Source organism: Girardinichthys multiradiatus, chromosome 17 (genome assembly GCF_021462225.1).
Source record: "Girardinichthys multiradiatus isolate DD_20200921_A chromosome 17, DD_fGirMul_XY1, whole genome shotgun sequence".
Classification (NCBI taxonomy): domain Eukaryota; kingdom Metazoa; phylum Chordata; class Actinopteri; order Cyprinodontiformes; family Goodeidae; genus Girardinichthys; species Girardinichthys multiradiatus.
This window is the reverse complement of record NC_061809.1, coordinates 3614305-3629817: the sequence shown is the minus strand read 5'-3', so window position 1 is coordinate 3629817 and position 15513 is coordinate 3614305. Positions and strand designations below refer to the sequence as shown.

Below are 15513 nucleotides of genomic sequence, written 5' to 3'. Positions count from 1 at the left end.
GAGGGAGCTCTATACTTTTACCCATCATGAGATGCTTCTTATGCGAAAGCTTGTAGTAAGAAACCTTTTTATAGGCCAACAGTTAGGTGACTGCGGCTAATAGAGAGCAGGACTGCAAATTCCCATGGTTACATGGCTTTCCATAACTTCTTGCAGCTACTTTTCTTCATGTGTTTAATATTTATTATCTGTGCTAATTCACTTTATTGCACATAGTTTAGTTTATGCACAGATCTGTTTAGATTGTTTTCTATGCATGGATTGTATCAGGTGTAAATTTCATGGCAACATTCCTATTAGAAATATATTTACCAAAAATGTTGACATGTTTTATACTTACCTGCTGATCTCATTCATATAGGTAATTAACCGTTAAGCCTAAATCACAACCGCCATGATTTCTGTTGAGGTGCTGACACAAGACTGATGTGACTTTGGTCACATCTAGGTTAAGGGGACGCTCACAGGTTCAAAGATTTGTTTCTTTTTACAAGTGTCCAATAGCTTGTTCTCAATATTTGTCCTCTCATTGCTTTATCCTTTACAGCAGCTAGGGGCTTAGTTCTTGAAGCTTGGCACTGAGCAAAAGGCATAGAGATGTCTTTGCTTTCTGTTTAAACAATGTGTAATAGTGGTTGAAAGGTGAATGCTAAAATGCCATCCACATGAAGAAGTCTGCTGACTAATCTAAATGTGGTTGGTTAGTGTTGGGCAAATGGGCTATGCAAGCCTCACTCTCACCATCTTTGTTTAGGCCAAACCTGGACAGGTCACCTTTATATATAAAAAAAAAGGCCCATTCCAGCATGTTTTCCTGTGCTAAATAAAGACTGACTGGCCAACTTGAAATAGCCAAAAAACATGTCATGGACATCCAGTGAGTGAAGGTAATCCTTTAAAAAGCATTGGTGGGAGCTGAGACTTTGTTTGCCCTTGAGCATCTCCCACATGGATTTCAGGTATACTGCTACTGAGCTCCCCAGATTTCAAAGAAAAAAAGAGTCTTAATCTATAGAGATTAGCAAAGAATTACTTCCATACATTCTCTCTGTCACTTCTTTCAGTGTTGTTTCATACCAGACACTGCCCAGGAACATGCCCAGCCACAGGGCACAGATGGTGCCCTGCTACCCAGAGGGTTACCGCACACTGCCTCGCAACAGCATGATGAGGCCCGAAAGCATCTGCAGTGTAGCAGGTTCTGTTTACGACCGGGCTCTCCGCCCAGTCTCCACCATCAGCACAGCAGAGAAGTGGAAATCAATGAGAGATGACACCATGTGGCAGCTGTATGAGTGGCAGCAGAGGCAGGCCTTCTCCAGGCAGAGCTTGGCCCAGCCAACAGGTAAACATGTATACCCAGACAAATGTTCATACCACCCGAACTTTTTTACATTTTGTTAAGTTCCAACCACAAACTTCCTTACATTTTATTGAGATTTTATGTGACCGCCTCACACAAAGTATACTGCATCATTGTGAAGCAAAAGGAAAATACAGGGGTTGGACAACGAAACTGAAACACCTGGTTTTAGACCACAATAATTTATTAGTATGGTGTAGGGCCTCCTATTGCGGCCAATACAGCGTCAATTCGTCTTGGGAATGACATATACAAGTCCTGCACAGAGGTCAGAGGGATTTTAAGCCATTCTTCTTGCAGGATAGTGGCCAGGTCACTACGTGATATTGGTGGAGGAAAACGTTTCCTGACTCGCTCCTCCAAAACACCCCAAAGTGGCTCAATAATATTTAGATCTGGTGACTGTGCAGGCCATGGGAGATGTTCAACTTCACTTTCGGTAGTCCTAGCCCATCTAGCACAAGTATTGGGCCATGGGAATGCCATGATATGGCACCCCAAACCATCACTGATACACCCCCATGCTTCACTCTGGGCATGCAACAGTCTGGGTGGTACGCTTCTTTGGGGCTTCTCCACACCATAACTCTCCCGGATGTGGGGAAAACTGTAAAGGTGGACTCATCAGAGAACAATACATGTTTCACATTGTCCACACCCCAAGATTTCGCTCCTTGCACCATTGAAACCAACGTTTGGCATTGGCGTGAGTGACCAAAGGTTTGGCTATAGCAGTCCGGCCGTGTATATTGACCCTGTGGAGCTCCCGACAGACAGTTCTGGTGGAAACAGGAGAGTTGAGGTGCACATTTAGTTCTGCCGTGATTTGGGCAGCTGTGGTTTTATGTTTTTTGGATGCAATCCGGGTTAGCACCTGAACATCCCTTTCAGACAGCTTCCTCGTACGTCCACAGTTAATCCTGTTGGATGTGGTTCGTCCTTCTTGGTGGTATGCTGACATTACCCTGGATACCGTGGCTCTTGATACATCACAAAGACTTGCTGTCTTGGTCACAGATGCGCCAGCAAGACGTGCACCAACAATTTGTCCTCTTTTGATCTCTGGTATGTCACCCATAATGTTGTGTGCATTTCAATATTTTGAGCAAAACTGTCCTGTTACCCTGCTAATTGAACCTTCACACTCTGCTCTTACTGGTGCAATGTGCAATTAATGAAGTCTGGCTACCAGGCTGGTCCAATTTAGCCATGAAACCTCCCACACTAAAATGACAGGTGTTTCAGTTTCATTGTCCAACCCCTGTAATTCACAATTTTCATTTTTTTTTTTACAAACAGAATTTAAAAGTGTTATGCACACTTCTGTTCAGCCCCCCCAAATAGATGCTTGCAGAGAGTCACCTTCAGCTGCAGTTCCAGAATTTTTATGTATGCAGTAATGATCCATTTTGGTCTCTTCTGAGCAGAGCACTATCTTTCATGTTTGTGTCTCCTGCATGGCTCGTGACTAATCGGCAGCTGCTTTAAACTTCTCCACAACTTTCTCCCAAACACCTAAATAAACCACAGATAACCTGATTTCTGATTTCCTCATTAAAACATAAGACCTTTGTAAATACACATTTCAGCTCAATTAGCCTTTTTACGCAGTCTTTTATATTTCATGATTTAAATTCACTTTGTAATTTAGTCAGAAACTCTGAATACCCTTTAACTTGTGGTTACCATGTTTTTAGCTGTGGGACATTATGGCACCCTGCCCAGCACAAAGACCATGAGAAACATCTCAGAGCATTCTGTGACACACACCATCTCCACCTCACCGTCTCACGGCTCCCTGGCGCTCTACAGTACCTTCTCACCTCCTCACCAGCAGGTTGCTCCTAAACCCAGCAGCTCACTCTCTGAGGTGTCCTCACCTGTCCTCATGGGGGATGGGACGTTGGACCGCCAGCAGAGGTCTCATCTCAGCAAGGTAAGGTGTGAAGCCCTCCCAGGCCAAGTTATGCAAAACATACAATGAAATGAGACCTATGTCAGCCAATCAGAATCCTTTAATACATCTAAAACATCATGTCAGTGTTTGCTTTTGGCATGTTAGTTTTACTGCCTAGTGTGCAACATGTTAGATCAAAATGTTTTTTGCCCCTGTGTGTCCAAACAACCTAAACCGTTTTCACAGCTTTCTGTGAAGGTTATTGGATTCATCTATCATTATGGAGTGAGTTTGGCAGGGATACAGGGATGGGTGGGATTCGCTCCATGCTTCCTATTGCTCTGAATATCGATAGGAAAGGATGATGGACACACCGGTGTAAATCTCAACTGGCTTTGGATTTTCTGGATGGACAGATGGACTTTAGGAGATTACCTAAACAACCACTGTTGGTTGCTGTGAATTTATATTCCACTGAAGTGAGAATAAGGCTTTTGATGGAATCAGTTATAATTTCTGAGAAGGTGATGAGGTTTTTTAAGTATACGGTGGCATGTAAAAGTATTCATTCCCCTTGAATTTTTCCACATATTGTCACATTACAACCAATTCAATTCAGTTTATTTATATAGCGCCAATTCACAACACAAGTTGTCTCAAGGCACTTCACAAAGTCAAGTACATACATTCCAATTAATCCTAACCATTGAACAGTTCAGTCAGATTCAGTTATGTATTCAAATTGGTTAAAAAGTTTTTCTATCTAAGGAAACCCAGCAGATTGCATCAAGTCAGAGACTGTAGCAGTCACTCCTCCTGGATGAGCATGTAGCGACAGTGGAGAGGAAAAACTCCCTTTTAACAGGACAAAATCTCCAGCAGACCACAACCGACTGGGGGTTTGAGAGAACAGAGCAGAGACACAAAAAGAACACAGAAGCACTGATCCAGGAGTACTTTCTATGGGAAGGAAAAGTAAATGTTAATGGATGTAGCTCCTTTAGTTGTTTCATCTAGAAAGAAAGAACAGATAAACTCTGAGCCAGTTTTCAAGGTTAGAGTCTGAAAGAGAGCACATAGAGTTAGTCACAGTAGAAGCTCAGTCAGTAGCCATGTCTAGGAGAGAGAAAGGGTTAAACACTGAAAGACAGGGCTATGTGGATCATCGGTAAAGGGTGAGCATTAAGTTGTTGCCAGCTGAAGCTTGGACGATGCCCCTCTCCAGAAACGTGTCACAGGTAGACACAGAGTCAGGCCAGGTGTAGCTTCTAGGAAGAGAAAAGAGAGAACAAAGTTAAAAGCTGAAATAACAGCAAATAATGCAAATTTGGAGAGTGGTGTGAGAATGTAGCGAAGAGGGTGAAAGTGGTCATTATGTCCTCCAGCAGCCTAAGCCTATAGCAGCATAACTACAGAGATAGCTCCAGATAACCTAAGCCACTATTAACTATAAGCTTTATCAAAAAGGAAAGTTTTAAGCCTAGCCTTAAAAGTAGACAGGGTGTCTGTCTCATGGACTAAAACTGGGAGATGGTTCCACAGGAGAGGAGCCTGATAAGTAAAGGATCTGCCTCCCATTCTACTTCTAGAGACTCTAGGAACCACCAGTAAACCTGCAGTCTGAGAACGAAGTGCTCTGTTAGGAACATATGGAACAATCAGATCTCTGATGTATGATGGAGCTAGATCATTAAGGGTTTTATATGTGAGGAGGAGAATTTTAAATTCTATTCTTGATTTAACAGGGAGCCAATGGGAAACAAAGGGAAGCTAAAATAGGAGAAATATGATCTCTCTTTTTAATTTTAACTGGAACTCTTGCAGCATTTTGAATCAGCTGAAGGCTTTTAACTGCATTTTGTGGACACAAACATAAATATTTTATTGGAGTTTGATGTGAAGGACCAACACAAAGTGGTGTATAATTGTGAAGTGGAACAGAAATTATACATGATTTCTTTTTTTTTTAACAAATAAAACACTGAAAAGGGCATTGTGCAAAAGTATTCAGCCCCCCTGAGTCAATACTTTGTGGAACCACCTTTTACTGCAACTACAGCTGGAAGTCGTTTAGGGTATGTCTCTACCAGCTTTGCACATCTAGTGACTGAAATTGATGCCCATTCTTCTTTGCAAAACAGCTCAAGCTCAGTCAGACTGGATGGAGAACGTTTGTGAACAGCAGGTTTCAGATCTTGCCACAGATTCTCGATTGGGTTTAAGTCAGGACTTTGACTGGTCCATTCTAACACATTAATATGTTTTGTTTCAAACCATTCCATTGTAGTCTGGCTTAGGGTCGTTGTCCGGCTGGGAGGTGAACCTCTACCCCATTCTCAAGTCTTTTGCAGACTCCAACAGCTTTTCTTCCAACATTACCCTCTATGTGGCTCCATCCATCTTCCCATCATCTCTGACCACCTTCCCTTTCCCTGCTGAAGAGAAGCAACCCCAGAGCATGATGCTGCCACCACCATATTTGACAGTGGGGATGGTGTGTTCAGAGAGATGTGCAGTGTTAGTTCTCACACATAGCGTTTTGCATTTTGGACAAAAAGTACAATTTTGGTCTTGTCTGACCAAAGCACCTTCTTCCACGTGTTTGCTGTGTCCTAAACATGGCTTCTGGCAAACTGCAAACGGGACTTCTTTTGGTTTTCTTTTAACAACGGCTTTCTTCTTGCCACTTTTCCATAAATACCAGATTTGTGCACGACTAATACAGGTCCTTCTAAACAAATTAGCATATTGTGATAAAGTTCATTATTTTCCATAATGTCATGATGAAAATTTAACATTCATATATTTTAGATTCATTGCACACTAACTGAAATATTTCAGGTCTTTTATTGTCTTAATACGGATGATTTTGGCATACAGCTCATGAAAACCCAAAATTTCTATCTCACAAAATTAGCATATTTCATCCAGTTATGCACTCAATACTTGGTCGGGAATCCTTTTGCAGAAATGACTGCTTCAATGCGGCGTGGCATGGAGGCAATCAGCCTGTGGCACTGCTGAGGTCTTATGGAGGCCCAGGATGCTTCGATAGCGGCCTTTAGCTCATCCAGAGTGTTGGGTCTTGAGTCTCTCAACGTTCTCTTCACAATATCCCACAGATTCTCTATGGGGTTCAGGTCAGGAGAGTTGGCAGGCCAATTGAGCACAGTGATACCATGGTCAGTAAACCATTTAAAAAGTACTTTGGACCACTGAGCAACAGTCCAGTGCTGCTTCTCTGTAGCCCAGGTCAGGCGCTTCTGCCGCTGTTTCTGGTTCAAAAGTGGCTTGACTTGGGGAATGCCCATTTCCTGCACACGCCTGTGCACGGTGGCTCTGGATGTTTCTACTCCAGACTCAGTCCACTGCTTCCGCAGGTCCCTCAAGGTCTGGAATCGGCCCTTCTCCACAATCTTCCTCAGGGTCCGGTCACCTCTTCTCGTTGTGCAGCGTTTTCTGCCACACTTTTTCCTTCCCACAGACTTCCCACTGAGGTGCCTTGATACAGCACTCTGGGAACAGCCTATTTGTTCAGAAATTTCTTTCTGTGTCTTACCCTCTTGCTTGAGGGTGTCAATAGTGGCCTTCTGGACAGCAGTCAGGTCGGCAGTCTTACCCATGATTGGGGATTTGAGTGATGAACCAGGCTGGGAGTTTTAAAGGCCTCAGGAATCCTTTGCAGGTGTTTAGAGTTAACTCGTTAATTCAGATGATTAGGTTCATAGCTCGTTTAGAGACCCTTTTAATGATATGCTAATTTTGTGAGATAGGAATTTTGGGTTTTCATGAGCTGTATGCCAAAATAATCTGTATTAAGACAATGAAAGACCTGAAATATTTCAGTTAGTGTGCAATGAATCTAAAATATATGAATGTTAAATTTTCATCATGACATTATGGAAAATAATGAACTTTATCACAATATGCTAATTTTTTGAGAAGGACCTGTAGTTGTCCTGTGGACAGAATTCCCCACCTGAGCTGTGGATCTGCAGTTCATCCAGAGTCACCATGGGCCTCTTGGCTACATCTCTGATCAGTGTTCTCCTTGTTCGGCCTGTACGTTTAGGTGGACTGCTTTGTCTTGGTAGGTTTACAGTTGTACCATACTCTTTCCATTTCCAGATGATAGATTAAACAATGCTTTATGAGATGTTCAAAGCTTGGGAAATCTTTTTATAGCCTAAGCCTGCTTTAAACTTCTCCACAACTTTATCCCTGACCTGTCTGGTGTGTTCCTTGGACTTCATGATGCTGTTTGCTCCCCAATATTCTCTTAACCAACCTCTGAGGCCGTCACAGAGTAGCTGTATCTGTACTGAGATTAGATTACACACAGGTGGACTCTATTTAGTTATTAGCAATTATCAGGCAACTTCTGAAGGCAATTGGTTGTACTCAGAGCAAAGGGGCTTTTGCACACCGCACTTTTCTGTTTTTTATTTGTAAAAAATGTTTTAAATCATGTATAATTTTCTTTACACTTCACAATTGTATACCACTTTTTGTTGGTCTTTCACATAAAATTCCAATAAAAAATTAAAGCTGCAAGCAGCCTTGAAGGCCCTCGCACCTCAGCACCACTCGGCCTGTGCAGCGACTGCGGGAGCCTGCCATCGCCAGCTGCACATGACCGACGAGGCTGCCATTAAGTTCCACACATCGCCACTAGGAGGGACTGTGTCATGTCATATGATCTTCGGTCATGCAGAGTTCTCATCTGGCGAGAAGCAATTAAAATTTGGGGGAAATCCGACCTTCCAGATGGAAGCTGCACTGAGTTTTTTATTAGTGGGCGGAGCTGAAATGTCATGAACTGACTGTGGCAACATGCTCAGCATTGATCCCTGATGATGTATACTACATTTCAAGTGGATCCGGTGATGTATGAGGGAGATAGAGCACTTGAAATGTCCTGGGGGCGCTGTTGATCCAAATTTCAATGTAAGCCAATAGAGCTGTTTGGGGGCTGACAAAGATCAACCATATTCAGTATAAAAAAATATTTATGTTTGTGGTTGTAATGTGACAATTTTGGAAAAGTTCAAGGACATAAAGATATAAACACTAGTGGCAAAGAATTAAAACGCTAGCATAGGCTGTCCAGCAGAACTAGTTAGTTCCACTTTGAGGAACCTATGGGGGCCAAAACAAACTTAATAAAACAAATGTTAACTTTTTTCAATGGATATTGCAAATTTTAGAATATGGTGCAGAATCTGCTCGTTAAAACACTACTTTTCATGTTTTTTTTCTAAAATTCTTCACAAATTCCATTTCATGTCAATTATATCTCAATTACATTCAAGTCAAATTGCCAAAGCAATATGTCATTCTACAACTTTATTTGCCTTTAAAAAGAATCAGTTTTGTGTACTTCTGGTGCTAGTTCTGTTTATATAGTTGGTCAAACACTCAGTCATGGCACGGATGTTTCCATGTAACACATATGGCATTTTGATTTCTCTAGTAGAGCAGCAGACAAATTGTTGAATCATTGGAAGTGTGGCAAAGAGTTATGCATGATTATGAAAGAGTGAGGTGTGATTAAAATCACTAACTCAGTTGTTGCAAGTGATATGGCAAGTAACTTACTGCTGACAGTTCAATATCCGGGTGGCAGAGACAACACTTCACAATAACATGTCTTGGATTACACCATCTGTTGTTTACAAGTACTGCTAATCCACCTCCTTTGCTTTTGCCGCTCCTCTTTAAATTCGTGTCTGCTCGTATTGTGAAAAGGTTAGGCAGAGACATGCTGGAGTCGGGGACATGACCCTTCAGCCATGTCTCAGTGAAACATGCAATACTGCATTCCCAATAGTCTGAATGGGCCATTGTTAGTGCTTGAAGTTCATCCAGTTTTTTTCCCCAGAGATCTCACATTGCCTATTAAGATCGATGGAAGATATGGTTTGAATATACTCCTCTCTCTCCTCTTTGCTCTTGGTCTGTATCCACAATGTTTCCATTTGAACTCATCTGGGATTTGGGTCTGTAGTTGAGGTATTATTTGAGCTTTTGCAATGTTAATCAGCTCCTCCTTGTTGTAGAAAGATACCTTGTTGCTGCACATCATAAATGTAATGGTCTAAAAGTAAAAAAGTATCAACAGAAATCCTTCCAACTACACAGCATTCAATACCAGATGAAATTATCCTCAAAATAAGCAATGTTTCAGCCAGAAAAAGGAGAAATTAAAGTTTTTTAAAAGATTAAAGCAAAATGAAAGTAACCGAGCTACTCCAATAAGCTGCCATCCATTGCAGTGCAATACTAAAAAAATTATATCAATGTTAAAATATTTCCCCACATGCACATTTGTTTATTGCGCCACCGTACTCAAATTACAGGTTAAAATTTCAAACATTTTCAGAGTGAGATTATGCCACTGGCATATAGAAGGAATCTATTTAAGACTATTTAAACATCTTTACCAGGGTTGTCTAATCTGTTTTCCATCCCCTACAGTATGGATGTCCATCTGACCGACGGTCCATAGCAACCTGTGTCCCTCCTCAAACAATAACGGCACAGTCTCTGCAAGGGAAGACGGTGAGTGCCGCACCTCTGCTCCACACCCTTCCATACTTCCTTTACTCACAAGTAAATAGAGCAAATGCTTACATGTCTATCTCAGTTTTGAGTCATGACGGCCTTGTTGTTGCTTTTTCACAGATTTTTTCATCAATACCCACATAATTCTTTAGAAATTTACAATCTCTAAATAGATTAGGATAATGAAACTTCAAGATATGGTATTAAGATATCATAAGTAAAAGTGCAGTTATATTTAGACAAATATTTAAATTATTGCATTTAAACATTGCTGGCCTAAAAATAGATCAACACTGTGCATTATTGGATTCAGAGTTTTGTGTTTGTTTTTTGTTTGTTTTTTTACTAGTTTGTAGTTTTCTGTATACAGTTCAAGTCCTTGTTTTATCAATGGCTGCGCACAGCAGAAGCAAAACCCATTCAAGAGTTGGATGGAAATTCACAGGGTGTGGACTGCAGCTGAAGTCAGGGTTTTAAGAGCCACCACACAGACGTACCCAGGACATGGGTACAACTGTTGGATACGTTGTGTTCAACCACTCCTGAACCAGAGACAGCAATAGAAAAGTCTTCCCTCAGGAGAAACAGAACTGGACTGTTGCTCAGGTCCAAAGTCCTCTTTTCAGATGAAAGTAAAGTAAATCCAAACTGCTGAGTTCCCATGTGAAGTTTCTAGTCCGATTGGTTTGGTTGCTAAATAAATGAAATAATTTAAAAGCTGCATTTTGTATTTACTCATGTTATCTTTGTCTATTTATTTATATGGTGATCTGAAACATTTAAATATGATAAAAAAGCAAAAACTGAAGAAATCTGTAAGCAAACACTTTTCACTGCACTGTACTGTACTGTTCAGTACTTGGACATACACATAGTAGGCTCATATTTCTAAACTAAAACCCTGATATGATGGTTTTATTTTCTGAGAAACAGAAATGTTCAGTTTTATTAGCTTTCAGCTAGAATGTTCAAAATGACCTGATATACAAACTTGAACCACATCACACGGTGTATTTATGTCAATTTATTTAAATTGCACATACAAGTGCTTTACAATCCAGTCAAAGGAACAGATAAAACAACAATAAGAGCAAGAAAAAACAAACAAAAAAATGAAATAAAATGAGTAAAGATAAAAGGAAATACAGAAATACATAATGAAACTATCAGCTTTAAAAGAATCTCAAACTCTACTAGAATCAAACGGCATGGAATAAAGATGGATCTTGAGTCCAGATTTGTGCGGTGAACAGCAGTTCCCCTCCCCTTGGTGGTAGGGTTAGGCTCTCCTGAGAAGATGCAATTTCTGTGAGGAAGGCGGTTAGCCAGAAAGCTCTAAAGTCCTGTGAAGACTAAGTCTGCAGGTTTTAAAGGAATATTCCCTCCATTACCCAGCCGTGTTAGGGGATAGAAGTAAAGTTATGTCACAGTAAAGTCAGGAGACAGAAGCAAAGTTTTGAAATGTGACAGAAGCAGAGTTCTAAAGAACTGCCCCCTCCTTGGGGAGAAACACTTGACTTTTTCACTCTATGGTAATAACTATGGACCAAAGAGCACCAAGTGCATCAATAAATGGGTTAAAGTGCAAAACTGCAAATTTGTAAGGAACTTTGAATTGTCTTGTTGCTGAAATTTACTATATAAATAAACTTGCCTTGCCTTGTCTTAAAAGTCTCAACAGCCTCAGCGGTCTGTATATGCAAAAATAAACTGTTCCGAAGGTTTGAGGCAGAAATTGCAAAGGCTTGAAAACCTCTGAATTTTAGTTTGGACCTAGGCACATCTAAGAGAACCTGTATGGTTGACCAAAGTGCTCCTACTTGAGTGTGGATGTCAAGAACGAGATTACATATGTACGATGGGGCCGAGTTTTTAAAACTTTTAAAAGCAATCATTTAAATCTTGGGGATCGAAGAAAAAGAATAAGATGCATGAACCAAAACATTATGTAGACTTATAAGACAAATACGCTAGTATGGAGAAGGAGCGGGGATCTGGAGACGCTCAATAGTTGTTAACTTTCTCCAGTTAAAAATCAAAGAGACAGTCCTGAGAAAATCAACGCGAAAGAAGATCGACATACAAAATAACGCCTTGTCCTTTACCATGATTACACGGCAGCAGTGGTGCAGCAGCCCAGAGCCTATAAGGAGATGAATAGCAAATTAAAAGACAGAGGGATCCAATTTCACTGCCCCTACACAAAGCTATGAATCTTCTGGGAGACAGGCCCACAGACCTACAAAGGTCCAAGAGAAGCCAACCCACAAGCTACAACGCCGGGGGTTCTAGGTGAGAGAGCTTTAGGAACATGGAGGATTTAATGCGGCATTATTTCTCGATCAGCGAGAAGGCACTTCACCATGGCAACGGTCACTCTTAGGCATACTGAAGAAACTGTTAAACTTGTGTGGGAGTGGCTTCAGGAATTTCAACACAACAAGATCTGATCAGTAATTTTAGCAATTGATATTCAATACCTCTCCATTAAGTCTTAATTAGTGCCAGCACTGACTTGCTCTTTATTCTAGTTATTGCATCCTCGAGGACTAGAAAGCTCTACTTTTTGGTAGTAATCGGATTTGGACTGAGTGAAGCTCATAACGGGCTATTACTGGTTCTAGGAGGGAATATTATTTAAAGAAATTGACAAGTTTCTTAGGGAGAATGGCAATGGTGAAGTTGACCCTTTAATTTTATGGGACTCTTTAAAAGCTGTATTACGTGGGAAAATAATTTCAATGACGGCACACCTTAAGAAGATCATAATCGAAAATGATAAAAACCTGATAAATAAGTTGAAGGACCTAGTAAAATGTTTAGGAATAATAACGACCATAGTTTACCAAATCAAATAAGACAATTAAGAAGTAAAATATATATTTTGCTGGGACAAGTGGTAGACAAAAAAGCAAGATATGTAAAACAATAATATTATGAATTTGGCCCCAAATTTACTACACGTCTGGCTTAGAGGTCGCAAAAACAACAGTTAGACACAGCTATAAATAAAATTAAAAACCCAGCCACTCATAAAGTAGCAACTAACCCAAAAGAGATCGAACACATATTTTAAGATTACTGTAAAAGACTCTACATGCAGGAAGGCAATGTAAATGAGCGGTTAATTAGGGACTTTTTGTACCAATTAGATTTGCCTAATACTGGTGAACTGCAAAAATAAACAATTACAAAAGAAATTACAATGGAAGAACTAAAGGCATTGAGCCGATCAAAGATGAATATATCACCAAGCAGCGATGGTTTTCCTGTAGAATGGTATTAAATATTTAGGAATGCACTGAATCTGCTGTTGTTGAGATCTTTCAACTGGATCCTCAAGGAAGGTCAAATAACCCTCTCTTGGAAAGAAACAAATATATCTCTGATTCCTAAAGAAAATAAAGACAAAGAAGAAGGTATACATTTTAGACCAATATCCATTCTGAATGTTACAAATTATTTACCACAATTATCCCCAAAAGAATAGAAACATTAATAGCGTGGATACATACCTGGCAAACAATCCAGTGACAACATTAGAAGAACATTACACATACAGGTCCTTCTCAAAATATTAGCATATTGTGATAAAGTTCATTATTTTCCATAATGTCATGATGAAAATTTAACATCAATATATTTTAGATTCATTGCACACTAACTGAAATATTTCAGGTCTTTTATTGTCTTAATACGGATGATTTTGGCATACAGCTCATGAAAACCCAAAATTCCTATCTCACAAAATTAGCATATTTCATCCAACCAATAAAAGAAAAGTGTTTTTAATACAAAAAACATCAACCTTCAAATAATCATGTACAGTTATGCACTCAATACTTGGTCGGGGATCCTTTGGCAGAAATGACTGCTTCAATGCGGCGTGGCATGGAGGCAATCAGCCTGTGGCACTGCTGAGGTCTTATGGAGGCCCAGGATGCTTCGATAGCGGCCTTTAGCTCATCCAGAGTGTTGGGTCTTGAGTCTCTCAACGTTCTCTTCACAATATCCCACAGATTCTCTATGGGGTTCAGGTCAGGAAAGTTGGCAGGCCAATTGAGCACAGTGATACCATGGTCAGTAAACCATTTACCAGTGGTTTTGGCACTGTGAGCAGGTGCCAGGTCGTGCTGAAAAATGAAATCTTCATCTCCATAAAGCTTTTCAGCAGATGGAAGCATGAAGTGCTCCAAAATCTCCTGATAGCTAGCTGCATTGACCCTGCCCTTGATAAAACACAGTGGACCAACACCAGCAGCTGACACGGCACCCCAGACCATCACTGACTGTGGGTACTTGACACTGGACTTCTGGCATTTTGGCATTTCCTTCTCCCCAGTCTTCCTCCAGACTCTGGCACCTTGATTTCCGAATGACATGCAGAATTTGCTTTCATCCGATAAAAGTACTGCACTGAGCAACAGTCCAGTGCTGCTTCTCTGTAGCCCAGGTCAGGCGCTTCTGCCGCTGTTTCTGGTTCAAAAGTGGCTTGACCTGGGGAATGTGGCACCTGTAGCCCATTTCCTGCACACGCCTGTGCACGGTGGCTCTGGATGTTTCTACTCTAGACTCAGTCCACTGCTTCCGCAGGTCCCCCAAGGTCTGGAATCGGCCCTTCTCCACAATCTTCCTCAGGGTCCGGTCACCTCTTCTCGTTGTGCAGCGTTTTGTGCCACACTTTTTTCTTCCCACAGACTTCCCACTGAGGTGCCTTGATACAGCACTCTGGGAACAGCCTATTTGTTCAGAAATTTCTTTCTGTGTCTTACCCTCTTGCTTGAGGGTGTCAATAGTGGCCTTCTGGACAGCAGTCAGGTCGGCAGTCTTACCCATGATTGAGGTTTTGCGTGATGAACCAGGCTGGGAGTTTTAAAGGCCTCAGGAATCCTTTGCAGGTGTTTAGAGTTAACTCGTTGATTCAGATGATTAGGTTCATAGCTCGTTTAGAGACCCTTTTAATGATATGCTAATTTTGTGAGATAGGAATTTTGGGTTTTCATGAGCTGTATGCCAAAATCATCCGTATTAAGACAATAAAAGACCTGAAATATTTCAGTTAGTGTGCAATGAATCTAAAATATATGAATGTTAAAGTTTCATCATTACATTATGGAAAATAATGAACTTTATCACAATATGCTAATATTTTGAGAAGGACCTGTAGAGCCAGTTGAAAAGGGCAATAGAGTCTTGTGGGACCCAACAAGTTAGAGGAGCTGTAGAAGAGGAGCCTTCTTCTAAATTAACAGAAAATTTATTGTCAGGTAGGATTTAAACCAAGATAAAACTGTGCCTTTGATACAAACCACCAGTGACAGTGAATATTATGGTCCACTGTATCAAAGGCAGCAGAACAGTACTAAAGTACAAAAACTTCAGCGTTTCCTGAGTCAACAGTTAAAAGAAGATCATTAAAAGTTGTTAAAAGGGGTGTCTCTGTGCTTTGGCTGGATTAAAAACCTGTCTGGAATTTTTCACCATTATTGGCTTTTTCTCTAAAATTATTTAGAATTTGGTCTAAAAAAACCAAAGGCTGCATTTCAGCATGTTTTAAACGCAGCTGGAGCACAGTCTGATGAGAGGGTTATGTTAAGCAGAGTCAACTATTGGTGAAAGCAAGGAGGTGCGAGAAGCTAAACTGCTGTATTCAGAGAGGCTAAAACACCAGTTCTCTAGAAACAACACC

General features: G+C 40.7%; 1 protein-coding gene across 12 annotated transcripts in view; it reads left to right on the top strand.

Annotated features, from left to right (window-relative positions):
• The window catches only part of LOC124882911 (pleckstrin homology domain-containing family A member 5-like), a 171395-nt gene that overhangs the window by 110106 nt on the left and 45776 nt on the right, over positions 1-15513 (top strand). For 10 of the 12 annotated variants that reach the window (XM_047389575.1, XM_047389580.1, XM_047389577.1 and 7 more), the window contains 3 exons: positions 1065-1345; positions 3061-3299; positions 9738-9821. In XM_047389575.1, the coding sequence (XP_047245531.1) occupies positions 1065-1345; positions 3061-3299; positions 9738-9821 (604 nt within the window). The other 2 variants (XM_047389582.1, XM_047389583.1) reach the window with 2 other exon arrangements.